The sequence below is a fragment of the Pseudopodoces humilis genome, chromosome 6 (assembly GCF_049639895.1).
Source record: "Pseudopodoces humilis isolate 2021_Gansu_Grassland_sample_001 chromosome 6, ASM4963989v1, whole genome shotgun sequence".
NCBI classification, from domain to species: Eukaryota; Metazoa; Chordata; class Aves; order Passeriformes; family Paridae; genus Pseudopodoces; species Pseudopodoces humilis.
Window position 1 is genome coordinate 11,517,626 of NC_142205.1, and position 18,682 is coordinate 11,536,307.

The 18,682-nt window shown below is 42.2% G+C and overlaps 2 protein-coding genes across 2 annotated transcripts in view; both read right to left on the reverse strand.

The window, feature by feature from the left end:
* Positions 1-119: 119 nt before the first annotated feature.
* Positions 120-6,337, reverse strand: TADA2B (transcriptional adaptor 2B). The gene is made up of 2 exons (XM_005517858.3): positions 6,065-6,337; positions 120-4,782 (listed from the first exon to the last, which is right to left on the reverse strand). Exons 1-2 carry the CDS (start codon positions 6,332-6,334, stop codon positions 3,790-3,792), a joined length of 1,263 nt encoding a protein of 420 aa, XP_005517915.1. The 5' UTR covers positions 6,335-6,337; the 3' UTR covers positions 120-3,789.
* Positions 6,338-7,165: 828 nt separating this feature from the next.
* Positions 7,166-18,682, reverse strand: part of TBC1D14 (TBC1 domain family member 14) — a 65,521-nt gene continuing 54,004 nt past the window's right edge. The window contains exons 13-14 of the mRNA XM_005517856.3: positions 11,746-12,004; positions 7,166-10,505 (exon numbers count right to left, since the gene is read on the reverse strand). Of these exons, the coding sequence (XP_005517913.2) occupies positions 10,440-10,505; positions 11,746-12,004 (325 nt within the window). The 3' untranslated portion in view covers positions 7,166-10,439. The remainder of the gene's footprint in view (positions 10,506-11,745; positions 12,005-18,682) is intronic.

The following is an 18,682-nucleotide window of genomic DNA, read 5'->3' on the forward strand; positions in this document are numbered from 1 at the left end:
TAAACACTACATTTCCACCCATCACATTCAGCTACAATCCATCTCCACTTTTTACACTAAAGACTTAAGTCATTTTCCTCGTTGCCCAAGCTACATTATTGTTAAATCAATCATAGAAAGAAACTTTAATATAAGTTTATTTACCAATACACAATGCAAAAATCTAGTAAAATGCTGTATGCACAACATCAGTTAGGCTTTGTGTGATTTCAGCACGAGTGTTTGTGTGTCTGGCACAGCTACAAATGTAAACATCAAATGAATGCAACATTCCCTTTAAGGAAGAAAGAAGCTGAAAAGCTGAACATACTCTTGGGGCATCTTGCTTCATAGTATTTAATGTATCATCACTTAGGAGTGACTGGGCCACAAGCAGAAACATTTTGTGAGAAACAAAAAATCAGAAGGCTTCATGAGCCTGTGTTTCAGTTGTAAAGGAATCAAATGCAGCAGCTGCAGAACAGAATAATGGCAGAGTGCTTAGTTTGGGTGATTTCCAAGGCAGTTCCTGGTCACAGACTAGTACAAACCCCTAAACGCTGTTCTCACTGTGTGCTGGGCCTGCCATGAACAGGGGGCAGGAGGGGCTGCAGCCAGAATACTCTGCAGCATGTGAGCCCAGTGCCGGGCAGTGCACACGGAGTGAGATGGAGCTCCCTCCAACACAGCGCTGGGACGGGACACACAGCCCAGCCCCTACCCAGAGCACAAGGTCAGGATTTTAAACAGCTTAGAGAGTGTTGCTTTTTCATAGGCTTACATCAATGCTGTTAAGACAGATACTATCATTAGTAATAACTTTAATTAGAAAAGTCAAGCGTTAAGCATATAAAACACCTTGTCATTAGCAACATGAAGGCTGGGTTATTTGTACAGTACAGGAAGCACTTCCAGATCAACACAAAATACAAGTTGAAAGAGCTCTTTGTCATCTCAGCCCCTTCACCACAGAAGAGAAGCAGCATAGTTGTAGTAAATTGCTGGATTAACGTTAACTGCATCTCAATTTATAAGCAAACAGAAAACCAGCAGCTCATAACAAAGGAATGCTTAGACTAAATCAGTTCCATGTGAAATACGGAACAGCAGCATCCTCTAGTGCAAGTCACCTTTAAAATTAAAAGCATAGCTGACAAGGAGACATTGCTTCTAGGGAAGCCCTTTCCAAGGGACTAGTATTTGCTAAAGCAAACATTTACCACCTTGAGTTAGCTTGCAAGTACAAAATAAATATTGGTATCCATATTGCATACATTAAAAATACTTTATTTTACATTCATTTTGATGTTTAATAAGTTACATCTAGCACCAAAGAAACATTTTGGGGGGGTTGAGGAATTAAGAAGCTACAAAGTGTAAATGCAGAATTCACTTCAACATTTAAAGGACTCATTGGTGCCTAGATTTTTTCCTAAGTTATTGTTCGGATGGGCTTTACGCTATTGCTTCAGTTTAACTTAGATGTGCCAAAACAGTGTAGAAACATGAAAATCACAGATTTGAGGGGGAAAAAAAACCCAAAAGAACCAAAACTGAAACAGTTCTCTTAAACTCCCAGCTACATGCAGAACTGAGGCTTCATAACAGCATGGTATGGTAGTTAGGTAACAAGTTACAGGAAGAACCAAATTGCATAACTAGAATGCTGAAAAGAAAAACTGAGCTACCTTCCCAAAGGAGTAGGACAGAGAAAATAACCAAGGGTTTATACCTTATGAACTTGGTGTGCTGCATGTACATGCATATAGGGTGGAAGTGGTTATTAAAGCTACTCAGCACATTGCAGTTAGCTCCACTGCTGCCAAGAAGAGACAGTTTTGTCTCAAGTCTGCCACAACAAACCACTTACATATAAGCCAAACAAAGTATTACATCCCAGAGGACATAGCCCTTACCTTTTCTGAAGGGACATAACATCATAAGGTCAAAAGAAAAAGGCACTAGAGTTTTGGTTTTTTTCCTTAGAAATGCTGGCTTTGTAATTGTACCCCTTTTACTCTAAACTCACTGGTAACACTAGTTTGGTAATGCTGGATGTATTAAAGGAAACCCAGTTCTGATCAGAACAGCTCTGCCAAACTGCAGAATTAATACTGTTTTAAGATTTTGTCGTATCCTTACTGACTACAGCCCAAAGCATCAAAGCAAGATGACACTTCCAGATCTTGCACTCATATTGAAGCCATGTTGAAGTCAGGTTCCAAGTTTTGGTGTTTTGGTACACCTGCACTCCAGACGACCTGCCCAGCCTGCCTCCAGTCACAGCTTCCTGCTCCAGACACAACCAGCAGAGAGGCTTAGGCACAAGTAACTCGTGCCATCTTCCACATGGCAACCACTATTTTTTATTCATTTGGTTAAATACCAGCATGGGAACTGAAGGATGAAATGGGCATAAAATTTTTTTTCTAATCCTTCTTCAACATCTTTCTCTTAATCAATTGATACTGCTAGAATGGTACTGTGGGTCTGGTATTTGTGTTTCCTGTTGTGTTACATCCCAGCTGGTGCCCAGCTCCAGCAGCACTCCAGGCTGCAGCTGTCAGAACTGGAGGAGATCCCTCCCAAAGTGCACTCTTCTTCTACCTGTCAGTAAATTCAGATTCAACATACCTGGGATGCTACATTTCAAGGTATGTGAAATTAGAACCCTACAGTGGCTGGATTAAGCACTCCAAATTCAGGAACACTTTGTGCATTTTGACCAAATCCGCATCAATTGTTATTTCTGTTTTTAAAGACCAATCTCAGTGATCACACCCCATTTGAGAATCTTACTCCCTTTCCCTGACTTCCCAATGAAATTCAGGCAGCAGCTACACATCCTCAGCCCATGTGACCTCAGCAGTCAAGATCCCAGAGGAGAAGCGGGCTCCCCCAACAAGGAAAAACTGATTTTGCTGCCTGAGGCTGTCAACTTCTGCCAAACACCTCACTGCCTATTCTCCCAAACCCCACTTCTGGCCCAAATCAGGTACCTCTCTGTAGCTGACCCCTCCTCTGGAGCAGAGCACCACAGCTGCTTGGGATTCCTGACACTCCAGTACCAAGCAGGAAACGTCAAATCTACAGAGGGGTCTGTTTCAGGAAACTCACATCAAAGCAATTCCGGGATCAGCTGGTAGCTCTTTAAGAATCCCCCTCCATAGCACACATCCCTGGAGGCATCTCACCTACCACATTTCCTTCCTTCCTTCCTGCCACGGCTCACCCCTGCTTTATTCTCAACAGGAACTCTCATCCTGGTGTCCCCAAACCTTGTCTGTAGTTACTAAGGAGAATGTTCCAAAAGCTTAGCAATGGTCACAGAAGTCCCCGCTCACCTGCACCTGAGCACAGGACTTTTGTAAACTTCATTTTGCTGCCAGCATTATGCCAAAAAAAAAACAAAACAAAAGGTGAAGAAAGTTTCCAGCAAATGAAACTATCTCCTACCTTCAAAGAAAAGCAAGGATTACACTGATATTCATTTATCCAATAGTACGGACTAAAACAACTACTCTGGGACTACCGGACTTGAGTAAGTTCACGTGAAAAAATCTGTTCTAATAATGTACCCAAAAGCAGTGAAATCCAATGTAGAAGTTTCACAATTAAGTATTTTCCATGATCCAAAGCAAAAGTCTATTTGAACCACCATGGATCATGATGACTGTGGGGGTTTATGTATTTGCTCTTTTGTGTTTTTAAGCGACATGGTTTCTATATCTTTGGGGAGGGAAGGAAAAAATAACGGAGTCCTTGAGGCTGTAATGGGCCTCTGCTGTGTTTTTGTAGATCAACTGAATTTCATGAAGCATCCCTGGATATCCAACCACTTTCTGTCAGAAAGTTTAAAATCCTTTTCTTCAGTACCTTATCTAAGTAACTGGGAAGGCGACTCTTTGAAGGAATTCCTTGTCTTTTTTGGAGGTGGTCTTTAATGATGATAGTTTTTACAGTCACGTAACGTGCAGGACTCAAGTTCAGAGAGCTGCAGAGCACCTTTTCCCTGTCCGATAAGAGTTCAAAGCCAGGCAGGTTTTCAATGGCAGCAAATTCACCTTCTTTACCCTCTTCCTTCCCTCTCTTGGAACTAGCTATGTTCTTGTTCTCCTTCCTTTTTTCCCGTTTGTGCCTGGCCGCCTCATACTCTGCCGACTCCTCCATTTTGGTGATCCCATTTCGCCGATACCGCTGCAGCTCCCGAATCTTCGCTCGAAGTATCCTCTCCTTGTGCATGTTCTCAAAGAAGTCTTCAAACTCCTTACAAGACATGAACTGGTACAAAGGCCTCAGTTTCAGCCTCAGCTCCTTTTCTTCTTTTGTGATCTTTCGTTTTGGAGCTTTCTCCTTGTCTTTTTTATCCTTCCCCAGGAAGGCCGGTACCAAATTATAATCTCGCGCAATGTTCTTCCGCCGTTGCCTCTCCTTGAGTTTCCTCACGTACATGTCCACATGAGCTCTTTTTAACTCAATTTCCACGTCGTCATCGTCATAGTTCACCGAGAGGCCGCTGATGAGCGTCTCGGCGTCCTGGTCGTACTCGATCTCGTAGTCGTCACGGAGCGGCATGTACCCCAGCTGCTGCTGCTCAGCCACCGAGATGTCCAGCGGCGGCAGCGGCGTCGTCAGGCTTGGAGACAGCGGGCCGCCACTGGGACACGTGTGGTCCGTCACCCTGTTTGGAATAGTGTCAGGGATGCAGGCTTTTCCCAGGTTGCCATGGATATACATGCTCACATAATGTTCCATCACCTCCTGAGGTGTTCGGGACGCTCCCACATGAGCAGCCATGTCCTCCTAAGCAGAAAAAAAGGAGGAGTGATAAAACGATTCTCATTACATCTCCAGCATAACGAGCATGCAGGAATGAACACGACTTTTTCCTTGCTCCCCAAAAGCCAACTCCCAGTACCTAAACTCCTCTAGCAATACTGGCCATATTTCTATCAGATCTGCGGTTTCAGCTCTGGATGAGTGTTTACAGTGCATAGAGGCAGGTAAGCCACGAAAACAGCACCACACAGTGATCCCTGAGCACCCATGGCACTCCCACGAAGCCAGCTCACCACGACCAGGAAGCTTTCCAAGTCCCAAGCCAACACCAAGAGCACTGTACAGCTTGGGTTTTGCTTCTTTATATCACATTGCTGAGGAGCAACACGAAAATAAACAACAGTATTTACTCTAAGATTAACAATATTTATTCTTTCCTAGTTATTTAACAACTAAGCAAGCTTCAATGATTGTACACCTCAAGATTTTCAAAAAGTCTTTAATGAAGCAAAACATAAGTAACAACAAATCAAAAAATTATTCAAATGGTCTAGTGGAGGGCAATGAGGATGACTATGGGATTGGAGTGCCTCTCTTACAAGGACAGACTGAGGGAGATGGGCTTGTTCAGCCTCAAGAAGGGAAAACTGAGAGGGGACATCAGCAATGTCCATCAGTATCTGAAAGGAGGTATCAGAGGATGAAGCCAGACTCTGCTCTGTGGTGTCAAGCAATAGGACAAGAGGCAACAAGCACAAACTGATGCACAGGAAGTCCCACATGTACATGAGGAAGAACTTCACCTGTGCAGGTGACTGAGCACTGGGACAGACTGCCCAGGGAGGCTGTGGAGTCTCTCTCACTGGAAACACTCAAGAACTGTCTAGATGCAATCCTGTGCAATGTGCTCTGGGATGACCCACTGTAGTCCTTTCCAGCCTGACCCATTCTGTGATTGTGAAATAATACTCTCTTACTGCTGCTTTTTAAAACCAAGTCTGGCTGTGCGGTGACCCTGAAGGCGAGCAGCCAGCCCGCAGCTGGGACATACTGAAGGCAAAGGCCGAGCACGAGTAAGAAGCAGCTGCAAGATCTGTGACACGGCCGGGCTGACGGGGGGCAAACGCACAACTTCAAGGAGCGACAGGTCCGAGCAGCCGGGTGCTCTCCTCGGACCAGCGGAGAGCCCGTCCGGAGAGACAGGGGCAGCCCGGGGTCCCGACGCGCCCCCGGGGCTGCTGTCAGGGCCGCTGGTCGGCGGAGGAGGATCGCCCCCGCCCCTTGTCCCTCGCCCCTCGCCCCTTACCCAGTTGCCGAAGCCGAACTGCTCGATGGCGTCCAGCAGCAGCTGCTCCTCGCGGCTGCTCCAGCCGCCCTCGGCCTCGGCGCCCCAGAGGGTGAAGCGGCCGCCGTCCACCAGCTGGTAGCCGTGCCATCGGCGGTGCGGGCCGATCTCGGCGCCCGCCGAGAAGCACTCGGGGCAGAGCTCGATGTCGGCGCACTCGGTGCAGCGGAAGCGGAGCGGGCTCACCTCGGCCAGGCAGTACACGCAGTACTTCTTCCCCAGTTCCGCCATCTTACCCCGCCCGCGCGCGCGCGCGGCCGCGCCCCCGGCGCCCGCGCCGCCAATGGCAGCGAGCTCGGGGGGCGGGGCCGCGGCGAGCACCGGCCAATGGGGCCGCGGCAGGCGGGCACGGGGGGGAGTCAGCGCGAGGGGACGGCTCCGATTGGCCGAGCCGGACCCGTCGGCCCTTTCCGCGGCCAATGGGAGGGGCCGCCCCCAGCGGAGCCACCGCGCAGGGGCCGCCCGCCAGGGGGCGGGGCTGCGCACGGGAAGGGGCGGGGCCGAGCGGGTGCCCGGCAACGGGAGAAGCGGGGCGGGGCCGCGGGAGGAGCCGGCATTGTCCGGCCGCTGCTGCCCCGGCGGGGAGCGGAGATACAGAGCTCTTCTCCCAGCTCTGCTCCTCCCGGCCCACGCAGAAAACATCAGGCTGAGGCGTGGAAAAAAAAGCTTTGTGACTACGCAACTTGCAGTAAACTAAGATTTCGCCTTTTCAAACAAAGGCAGGACAAGATATTTAAGCATTCCTGAGTTCTGTGCATGCCACAAAGGTATATTTACAAATATTTTTCACAATATATTTATCAGACCTCAGGCCTAGTCCAGAGAAAGACGTATAAAAAGGGATAAAACCATAGGCACAGTAAGTATGGGATCCTCTAAATGTCTCAGGGAATTTAGCAAGTATTTTAACATGAGAACTTGGAAAGCATCAACAAAAAGTCCTCTACCTTCTACACACAACTGGCCCAAAGTTCTCTTTCTGAACAGACAAAAACTTCTAAAGCCACCTGTGAAGAACAGTACTGGAATTTTTAATATCTGAACTACACTGACAACAGTGGATTAAGGTAACTTTACATGACTTTATTTAACAAAACCATTTATTTACAGTTGAAAAAAGTTCCAGTTTGATACACATATCTAAACAAAACAAACGTGGTAACTACATAACCCAATTTAAACATGATGTACAGGAGATGTACCAACACTTCTCTATATATCATTCTTGTTTTAAAACATTCAAAAATAAGCTGTTACAAGGTACCTTTTTTTTCCAAATGAAATTGTTTACTAAATGAAATAACATTAATGATTGACTGCAGATTGAAGTTGCAAAACTGCTTTATTATAAAGTGCAGATTGTAAAGAATCCCAAAGCTGGTTGGAGTTTTCTGGTTTCTCTGATCTGCTGCATGTACAGTGGTACTTTTCATGAATTGCAGCAGTTTTATTTTTCTTTAAACTCATGAAGAAACGAAAGTTTGCGTGATGGGGACATTTGCTCCATGAAAGAAAATCTCATGCATATTGTTACAGATACTTTCAAGTACCTGGACAATAAAATTGTCAATTTTTTTATGCAATTCCCTGAATTTCTTAAAGAAGATTTCTGTATTAGCTAATTAAGAGATTTCGTATACTGCAATAAACTTGAAAAGCTCAATGGCAAGAAATTCTATGCCATTACTACTCAGCTCTGTTTTTATCAAAATTCAAGCATTACCTTCAAATCAAGTTATTGAGAAGTTGAAATAATTGCATGTTTAGGCAGGTGATTTTTTTCACATGTATTTTGTTTGAAAACAAACTGTGCAAAGCTCCTTATTGCATTGCTGTTTCTTCATTAAAGAACATACCTTATATACACAAAGAAATCATTTAGAAAATATATACAACTTCTAAGAACAGATCAAATCACAAAACAAAGTAATTACATTTGCAAGTAACAAACAGTGCACAAGTGTTGCAGCAGGCCTTTTCCCCACAACTATGCCCACTGTCATTGTTACATTCAACATCTTATTGAGAAGAGAAAAAGAACAGGCTGTCAATGGCTGCCAAGATACCTAGTAGCTAAAAAATGCATTTTTAAGCAGACAAATGAACCACACTTGTAGACTTGCTTTAAAAGAAGATACAAATGTAGTTGCAATGAAGACTTAAATCACAAAGCCAGTTACAGTACCACCTAAATACGTATATTGAGGAAAAAGTGATCTCTGTGTTCAATAAACCATTTAAAAGCATAGTGCAAATGTTTTGGATGGTAGGCCTCTCGTATTCTTTGTGGAAAGGCATATTTGTTGTAGTAATAGAAAAAGTAATATTAAAAAACACTTACTGACCTTCCTGCTTTCTATTGCACTTCAAAGCAATGGAGCATACAAGTACCAGTCACTGAGGACAAATTCTGTACAAATTCTGAGTGAATTAACATGTTTCTTATCACATCTTAATGTCTATTTTCAGTAAGTGATGACCTAGAAGATGTCTTGTGGAGGAATTAAGATGACCAACAAAAAACCACATCCATTACACCAGCTACATGAAGTGGACAGGAGAAGAGGTCAGTGAGGTATCGGACTTGCAGGCTGCATTTGCATTACACATCTTTCAAAGTGATTGTGAGTCCTCACTTACCAGGGAGTCTTGTTCTCACTCTTCTTAAAGTTACAATCAAATTATCCCTCATAGAAATAATGTTTGTACACCAAAGGACAGTGTGTTTTGATTATGTCCCACAGTCCTTCACACTGTATGCTGAGTTGAGCAGTGTGCAACTATTCTTCTTGGTTTTATTCAGACAATGCCAAAATAATCAGCATAAATCAGCTGATGAGCACTGGGAAACTGCTGACCATACAGCTGGAGGATTTAGTAATGCCTGTTCACAGTTAACACAAATATTGCTTCATTACATTTCCCTTTTCAATCATTATCATTAGTATAAAATAGGCTTTACACTATATATTATGCAATAAACATTCTTGTAAATCAGAGGCACTCATGATTTGCCCTTCAATATTCACCTGAATGCAGAGAGGATCTAAGATGTATGAGGGATTTATGTAACAGCAGTTTGCTGCTGCTGCTGTAACTCACTCTCATGTATTAGGGGTCGGATAAAACGCTCAGAAATGACAGCTTGTACTTCTTCTGATGGTGTCTGGCACGTTTCCCAATGAATTTCTTTCACTTGTCACTCTATGGATCAGCTCCACATAACTTTCCCACTATGGCAGCAGCAGCAGCTTCAGGAGATTACACAAAACCTTTTCTGCAGCAACACTGGCAAACATCAACTGTTCTCCTACTGCTCTTCCTCCTTAGTTCTGCCAGTGAGCAAAGCTGGATTTAAAGCTACCAAAGTTGCTTTAACCATTTCTCAGTTTATCTGCTAAGTCCAGTTTTATCTCCATGACTGGACACATGGCACATGAATAAGTAGCTGGTAGGCAAGAACATCCCAAAAGAGCAGGGTGCCAGGAGAGGGACAGACACGTGGAAACATGCATTTAGTAGTATGTGACCTCGGCTTTAAGCAGAGGAAAGAGAGCACAATTGGGAAACGATGCCACCTTAATACTAGAACCCTCTTGGTGAGTTTGGAATCTAGTCTGATGGATGGAATTTCCTCCATATGCATCCAGATTGGAAAAATAAATTTCCAAGGCATCTTGAAGAATAATTAATTTTGCACTGCTAGTTTGACTTCTCCTCCAAGCTTACCTTCTACTTAACTTTTTCTTATTAAAGAAAGGAATGTAGTTCTATGTCTACATGATTTCTTTGGTAAATGGGACCCACAGCCTATAAAATCAGAAGCATTTCTTAAGAAATGGTCCTTAAAATTCCAGCACCAGTTATCTAAAATCCAGATCCAGCTACTGTTACAGGTATTGGAAATATATCCTGCCTAAGAATGAAACGGGAATAGCTGTCAAAGCAACCAACACTGCTGAATGTCCAATCTTAAAACATCTAAAAAAAAAAATTTAGAAATTTTTTTTCTTAGACCCTTGATATTATTTTGTTTCACTGCCCTCATCAGAAGTACAGAATGTGTAATGCTCTCCACAGCATATGCTCATACTACTAAAAATTTAAGGCTAAGCCTAGGTTTAATTTATAAGGGGTTTATCCCCTAATGTCCTTGTTTCTTTCATTTTTTTTTCACTCCTCCTCCTCGTTTTTCTTCTCTCCCCCTTAAGGCTATTCTACTACTAAATATAACTCTGAACTAACACTTTGATTTGCAGGCTCACATGTCAGACAGTAATCAGTACTTTTGCCACTTTAGCTCTTTTCCCGGGAGTCACTGGAGGCAAACCCAACATTAACGTTTGAGTGAAGGACTTCCTTTTTCCATTTCCCGGTTATCTTTTTGCAGAGCAGCCAGTATCTAGACATTTCAAGAAATGAGAGAGAAGAAAAGCATTAGATTAAAAAAATTACTCATAAATTCATTCTGAAGAGTTCCCAATTATGTTTGAGCAGTACTATTGTAACTATCACATGTAATTAAATTTAGAGAACTTCGCCACTGACAAGAGACCTCTCCCATAAGTCCTTGTGACATGGTGGATAGAAACACATTTATGATAGGTTTAAACTCCATCTCCCCCTCCAATACACACTTTCAAAGCCTGTGATTTGGGGTATTTGGCACAACAGGATCCTTATCTCTCCTTTCCCATGAGGGAAGTAGCAGCAAGCTGGGAAGTTATTTGGAATGCAATCCTCATGCACACATGGTATGTTCAAGGAAGGTGAGAAAACTGAAAAACCTGTGGAGCCACTCCTGCTGTGAAGGTTAGAAATCCTCATCTCAAAGATAAAGCTGGCAATCCCCAGCATCTACAGGAACTGCTACCCCAGGAACCAGAAACACCCAGTTGCAGCTGGATTTCCCCAGCCACTACGTTTAACACCACCTTTTGTTTTCTCTGCAAAAAAGCAATTGGATAAAATGGGAAGAGGTCTATTATGGAATGCCTCACAAATTGGACTGTATTGCTGCTTTGAACAAAGAGGAAAAGAAAAAGAGGGAGCTTCCTCTCTCCAACATGAATGGCTGCTACAGCCACTTAATGATTTCCACGTTCAGATGACACATCTTTTTTCTTTAAACTGGAATTTAGTTGAAATTACAGCGATGAAACAATTTCTGAAATCACATGCTAAATCCCAATAAGGAAGTCAGAGATGCAATCACTTCTTTAGAGCCCAAAATTAGGCAGAGTAGAGATCTTCAAGAAGATAAAAATGACTATATGATGTGTGCCCTGACAAATTGTCATATTCTCCCAAAGAGTGGAATTCTGATTTTAAGTATCAAGTTGCAATATTGCCAGCAGCTTTGTAATTAATAAATTTTCAAAGTTGTGTGACTTTTTACTTCATAAATGTCATTCAATATTTCAATTTTGAATGTTGACAGGGCTCTCCCTTTCCAGAGGAGATTAAGCTGAGGGAATCCACTCATCTCAATGTATGCTAAAAGCATGGAGTGAGCTACACAGTCCTACCTACCCATAAAATCAAACACTAACTCTGCTAAAACCTTCTTCCAGATGTTGCCAAAACCCATTTTTATGAGTAAAGTAAAATCATCAGTTACCAAAGATTGACATCCTCTTTACCTGAGCCCATTTTTTGTTTCTGCTTTGCATCTGAATGGCAGCAATAGATGTGAAGAATTCTTCTGCAGGCAAGTCCTCTGGTAGCTTTGTTAAAAACTGAGCTATATGAATGAAGTCCATTTTGGTCAAAATATCTTCAAAAAGTTTTAGTATTCCCAGCGCTGTACGGAATAAGAACTCTTCTCCATCGCGGCAGAACACATCCCAGACACGACAAGCCAAGTCTAGTGGCAAAGATTTGCTATACAATGTGAATATCCTGAAAGGCAGAAAAAAATTTTCAGAATTACTGGACAAGAAGTCTCAGTTACTCACAGAAGTACACATGGCAATCATCAGTAAGTTTGAGGCTTCTCAAATATTTGTGATTTAATATTTCTTTCTATATTTCAGAAATACTTCTGTTAGATGCAGCACACTAATCCATGAAAAAATATAAAATTGTACAACCATTAAGGCCTGGTCTCATGGTTTGATTTTCTTGGATCATGCCAGAAGAAACAATACACAGGGTTCTATAATGGGCATATAATGACCACAGATGTAATAAAAGGCCTATTTAATCATCACTTCAAAGCTGAAAATTGATGCAGTTTTAGTTGCAAAAACTCAAAAAGCTGAACCTCAAGACAAACAGCAATGGGAATTTTGTGTTTCAGATAAAGGAAATGAGTAAAATTAACTCTTGAGTTCCAGGCTTGATTTACTGGCAAAGTAATAATATCATGAGTTTTTGAGGAAGGATCAGCTTGAACTCCCTTGAGTTGAGAGAAACAGGCAAAGCAGGACGTCCAGGTGTATGCAGGTGTAGACAGTGGTGATAAGATGGTGGCTCAGTGTACCTGTACGGATGTGATCCCTGAAGAGAAAGGGTGACACCAGAAGCAACAGCCTCCTCCCAGCTGCTAAAACTCCATTCTCATTAACTACCATGAGCACATTTCTGACAACCTTGCAGCCAGAAATGTACAGTTGCTCCCTCCTCTCTCCTTTATCCAACATCTCTCTGCACAGCAGAGCTGGAGCACTGCCACCAACAATGACCTAACAGCAAGCGATGAGAATTAAGCTTCCTGGAGTTGTTTTACAGTATATAAGAGGAAAGACTTACAGTGGCCTTTTCCTTCAGAATTCAGAAATTACTTTTACAAAGATGCACTGCACAAAAATCTCTGTAAAACTGCAAAGAATTCTCTCCCCAGCAGAGGTCAGCAAAGGCTCAAATTTCAATCAAACCTTCCCACAGCTTTTAACAAAAAACTCCTTTTCAAGTATGCTGAGTTGAACAGTAGTTTTCATGTATTTAAAACTGCCCTCTATCCCCTCTAATTTATTTGGGAAATTTGGATTCACATTAAAAAGATAAAATGGAACAGATATACGCACACATACATATAGGTATAGAATATGAAGTAATGTATTTTCACAGCCAAGTCTAATAATCAAAGGTTTTCTGCATTATTTGCTTTTTACTATAAAAAAATTTATTTGAATGATGTGTCGTTAAGTATACACACAGGTTCTGTGTGAATCACCACACTTAGAAAAAAGGAAAATATATTCATTTTATTAACATCCTGACGAAACTAGCATTTGCACAAATGCAGGTGACAAGTGAATTGCAGGTTTATGATCCTTAGGATTTTGTTGGTTTTCCTATTTTTACATCTCATTGCAATCTTATAACAAGTGGAAACATTTTAAATCCTGTTTTCCAAAAAGCTAAGTTAGAATTATAAAATTAAATGAACAAGAAGTATAGGTCTGGGATGAAAAACCCACAGACTTGTTCATCACATACATGAAGGTGTAGGAAGAGCATGATACAAGCTCTTTCTTTGGGTTACAGGCCCATTCTGCACTGCAGACTTCACTTACTTCGTACATTCTTTCAGTCTTTTTGCACAGTCAGCATACTGCCACAGAATACCTACATGGTAGAATTAAGACTTTTGTCTGTACACACACACACATACACACAGAGGAAATAGCAAAAATGTTTTCAACTTAAAAGGAACAGTATAATAGGAAGTAATTCAACTGAGTCCTTTCCTGGTCACCAAGTAGCAGGCAAACACCCAGCCAGAAACAAGTCCTGGTTACAGATAAGTAACAATGCCAACTTTATAGACCTGTTTTTATTCACAAAAGCCATTATTCTGTCATGATTCAGACCTAACCTGAATAACCCATTTGTATTAAATCTCCAACTATGCAGAAAATTAACTGTCAGAATAAAGAACTATTTATTAGGACATTTCTTTTGTATGAAAGGATTTACTCACATCAAAAAAGCTGTCACATCAAGTCAGGTATTTGCAATTGAGCTCTTCATAATTTGCAAGGAAGCACCATTTGCAGGAACTTAACAAGGCAATTAACTTTCATTAATATGTGCATGGAATTGATGCATCAAACCCTAACAGCAGAGACTGGGCCCCCTAGAATAAGCAGTGAAAGGTCAGTAGGAATCACTGCTTAGAACAAATACAGCACTTCATCCCTCCAAACATTTCCTACTGAAAGACTTTTTTTTTATTAGACCTCTGAGCTACTGGTCTGAAACTCAGCTGGAATTTATTGGAGCTGCCAGACTGAGGAAGTTCCAGCAGCATCTTTCAGCAGCACTGGCACACTCCTTGCACATGACCTGCTGTCACTGTACCGCAGGGTGACTTCTGTCTGCAGCTCTCTTCCAACCCACCCTAAGTTGCAGGTGCAGACAACACAGCTCACTCATATAGAGATGTCCAGTGTCAGAGCAATGCAGGTGCAGGCTCCTGGCCTCTTCCTGTTTGGAAGAGGAAGAAAACAAGCACCAGATGCTCCTGCTCTTCCCCAGACCTGTTTCTGATGCATGAAGTCCCGATTTGCTGCTCACAGCAAAAGCGTATGACTATGAAGTCATCAAGAAAGCAAACCACTGCTACCTTGATAATCATAAGCTCCATGCTTCTTTCCTTTGCTTTTTCTTTCCACCCCTCTCTTTTTTTCTCTTTTCTTTCTAATAAAAAGTCTTCGTAAGATATTAGCAAGAGCAATGCAGACAGGTAGGCCAGATTTTGGACTGGCAACTCACACACAACACTGATGCAAATCAGATTTTATGTATTCTTGCACTGCACCTTCCTTTCCCATGTCTGTAAATTTTTAAATTATTACAATCTAAAAAAAGGAGAAGCACTTACTTTATTATTTGGAAAAAAAAAAGAGTAAATACTACTTAATATAAAATACTGACTGCAAGAGAGCATTTTTTTGGAGGGCATGGACTATGCTTTTCTCAAAGTAACAGGAAGCAAACTTCTACATACCTTAGCAGAAGTGCCCACTAAAAACAGCCACACAAAGTGGCTTGAACTTTTATCCTAACAAGCACATGGTGTCAACAGAAAGTTCATGTTCAGAGCACAATCACAGTCCATGTAATACTAAAGAACCACTGATCAATCCATCATTACAAACACAGCCCTTGGCTATAATTACTGCCAAAATTATTTTCCTGAGTAGGGATAAAGAGGTGTTTGTATAGCAGCAGCAGGCCATAAATAGATAGCATGTGTCCTTGGCAAATCCACATTCTACTCTGCTCACAAGAGCCTGTGGAACATCAGCTGACAGAGGGAGAGGCCAAAACTGGGCTATTCAGACACACTATTTCCCCTCTGTTCTTTGTGAACCTGACTGCACATTACTCTTTATGTTTTTTCACTCCTGATTCCCTATACACTCACCAAAAAAAGTAAAACCTTGTATAGTTTTTGAATTCTTCCAACAAGATTTATCAGTTGGAGTTTAGGCTTAAAGCACGTGGGTCCTTTTTAAATGGGATGCCTTAATTATGGCAGGTGTCCCCCGATAATCATGTCACAGTGCCTTTAATTAAACTATTCAGTCCTTGGAGTTTTCCCATCATAGAAGGCAGCAGTGGAACTAAACTGGCAGACAGGGGTCTCCTCCCTAAGTCCTCTACCAGCTCCAAGAAAACCTGCGCAGTTGGGCCCACCTACGGCCTTCTTTTTCTTGGAACATATCCCTTCAAAAATGATTAAAGCACATCAATTTACTGCTGTTCCCTGCAGCATGGGTTACAGGAAGAAGCACAAAGCAGACTAGCTGTCTCCACTCTAATTGTGGCAGGAGCAGGAGGTTTCCCAGCAACTGGTCTGTGCGGCACTGGCTACTGGAGCCTCCCAGAGCTGGCACCAGCTGAGATTTACTGCACACATGCCTGCACAGTAACCACACCAGCCACTGGAATAGCAGCAGGCATCCCTATGAGCTCAAAACAAACATTCATTTAAATAAAAGTAATGTTAGGGCAAGGCTGTTACACAGAGATTTTTACCTACAAGCAAAAGGTCTGCCTACTCAAAGAGATGCTGTACCATATTCTTCCCTGACTTAAAATACACTGCAGTCACACTCTTAGTGGCAATTTAAGGAAAAAAAAATCTAAATCTGCTTCCTACAGGATCAAAGTATTTTGAAGTAGAAACTACGTACTTGTATACATGCACACACATAAGAATACATTTACACATATACTTAAGTAAAATATATAAGTTTAATAATATATAAAATATATAAGTTTAACATAAATAAAACCTGCACCATCTAACAAAATTAAGGACAGAGCAGTATGAGCTGTGTAGTTCAATACAAGTGTGAAAACACTTAATACAGTATTGGGCAGATCTATCTTGAATAGCCTACATTCCTGTGTGAGATCACTGTTGTAATTCTCTAGGGATGGGAAGGAACATGGTAAATTGTCCTTGAAATTAAAATAAACAGCTTGAATATGGATGCAGGTAGTCAGCAAGAAATGTTAATTGCCAGTTCACTGATAAAAAGACCTTGAGAAGCACACTCCACAGTCACTCCTCACTGAAGTCTCTTTCAAAAGCTCTTAACAACACCCACAGAGGTAACAAAAGAGGGACCTGATATGCCTCAAGACTTCAATGACATTTCAACACAGACTTCATCACTTCAATTCTTCACTCACAAGTCAGTCCATTTTTCTTTTTGGTTTTTGTTTTGTGTTTGGTTTCTTCCCTATATATGTACTAAGAGAGAACAATCAATCATGTAAATGTTTACTTAAGAAAATAAAATAAGTATTCTATTAAAGCAAAATTGCTGAAGGGAATGCAAACCTTCAATCTTCTGTCAAAACAGTATTTTTTTCTATATCTCTAATTTCTGGTATAGTTTATCAGGATTTCTTCTTGACAATGTAAAGTTAGACAATAGCATGATATAACATGTCTATACTACAAGGATGTTCAATTTTAGTCTCTCCTACATAGCAATCACCTTATTTATGACAGTATCATATCCAGCTAGTAATCCATAGTATCACAGAGTACCCTGAGTTGGAAAGGACCCACAAAGATTATTGAGTCCAATTCCTGGTCCTGCACAGGAGCCACCCCAATAATCACATCATGTGCCTGAGAGCACTGTCTGAAACTTGAAGAGTTCTTCTTGAACTCTGCCAGGCTTGGTGCTCTGACCACTTCCCTGGGGAGCCTGTTCCAGTGCCCAGCCACCCTCTGGGAAGAAAAATCTTTTCTTAATATCTAACTTGAATCTCCCTTGACATAGCTGCATGCACTGTTACCACAGAGAAGAGATCAGTGTCTGCCCTTCCTCTTCCCCACACAGGGAAGCTGTAACTGCAATGAGGTCTCTTCTCAGTCTCTTTTTCTCCAGGCTGAACAGACCAAGTGACCTCAGCAACTCCTCACACAGCTTCCCTTCAAGGCCCTTCACCATCTTTATTGCTCTCCTTTGAACACTCTCTAATGGTGAACTTTGTTTCTTATATTGTGGTGCCCAAAACTGCCCCCAGCACTCGAGGTGAGGCAGCCCCAGCTCACAGCAGAGCAGGACAATCCCCTCCCTGGCCTGGCTGTGCCTGATGCCCCCCAGGACAGGGCTGGCCCTCCTGGCTGCCAGGGCACTTCTGGCTCATGTTCAACTTGCCTCTGACCAGGACCCCCAGGTCCCTTTCCATGGTGCTGCTCCAGCACCTCATTCCCCATTCTGTCCATACATCCAGGATTGCCCCATCCCAGATACAGAATCTGGACAGGTTACTGTGAGAGATGGTATCAAAACCTTTACTTAAGTCTAAAAATATCACATATACTCAACTAGGTGGGTAACCTTGTCATAAAAGGAAATTAAGTTTGTGAAGCAAGACTTTCATCTTGTGAACCTGCACTGGCTGTGCTATCCTCCAGGTGTCCTTCAATATGTCCCAGAATAACCTTCTCCATAATTTCACCAGTCACTGTAGTGACTCTGACAGGCCTTTAGTTTCCAGAGACACCCTTCTTGAAAATCAGGACAATGTTTGCCAGCTTCCAGACAAATGGAACCTCTCCAGATTCCCAAGACTGTTCAAAAATCATTGAGAGAGGTCTCATGATGATATCAGCCAGCTCTTGGATAAATCCCATCAGGCCCTATAGACCCATCAGGCTGGAGCAGCAAATCCCACACAAGTTCAGGGTCGAATGGAAGTTTATCATCCTCACAGCCCTGGTCTCCCAGCTCACAGCTCTGGGACCACCAAAGCACATCATCATTGTTAAAAACCAAAGCGAAGACAGCATTAAATATCTCTGCCTTGTCTGTGTCCCTGCTGGTAAGGTGACCATCCTCATCATGTAACAGGCTGATGTAATTTCTGGACTGCTATTGACATTGTTGTCCATTAAAAATACAATAACCTGGTGATTTCAGTGTTGTCTATCCAGTTACTCTCCAACATGTTTACAGTCATTTTACTCTGATGTCCCTTTTATTCAATTGCTTTCTCCACACACAGGCTTTCACAACACTGAGGCAATACAATTTCAACATCTTTCCTCTTATCACTGAACACACCAGCCTCTGCTCTCTTTCTTCCCTTCTATCTCAA

Bases quoted from the DNA above. Each gene is read 5' to 3' on its own strand.
- TADA2B (XM_005517858.3), bottom strand. From the start codon at position 6,334: ATGGCGGAACTGGGGAAGAAGTACTGCGTGTACTGCCTGGCCGAGGTG. The intron at 4,783-6,064 runs GTAAGGGGCGAG...TTTTCTGCTTAG, and splicing joins AGTTCGGCTTCGGCAACTGG to GAGGACATGGCTGCTCATGT.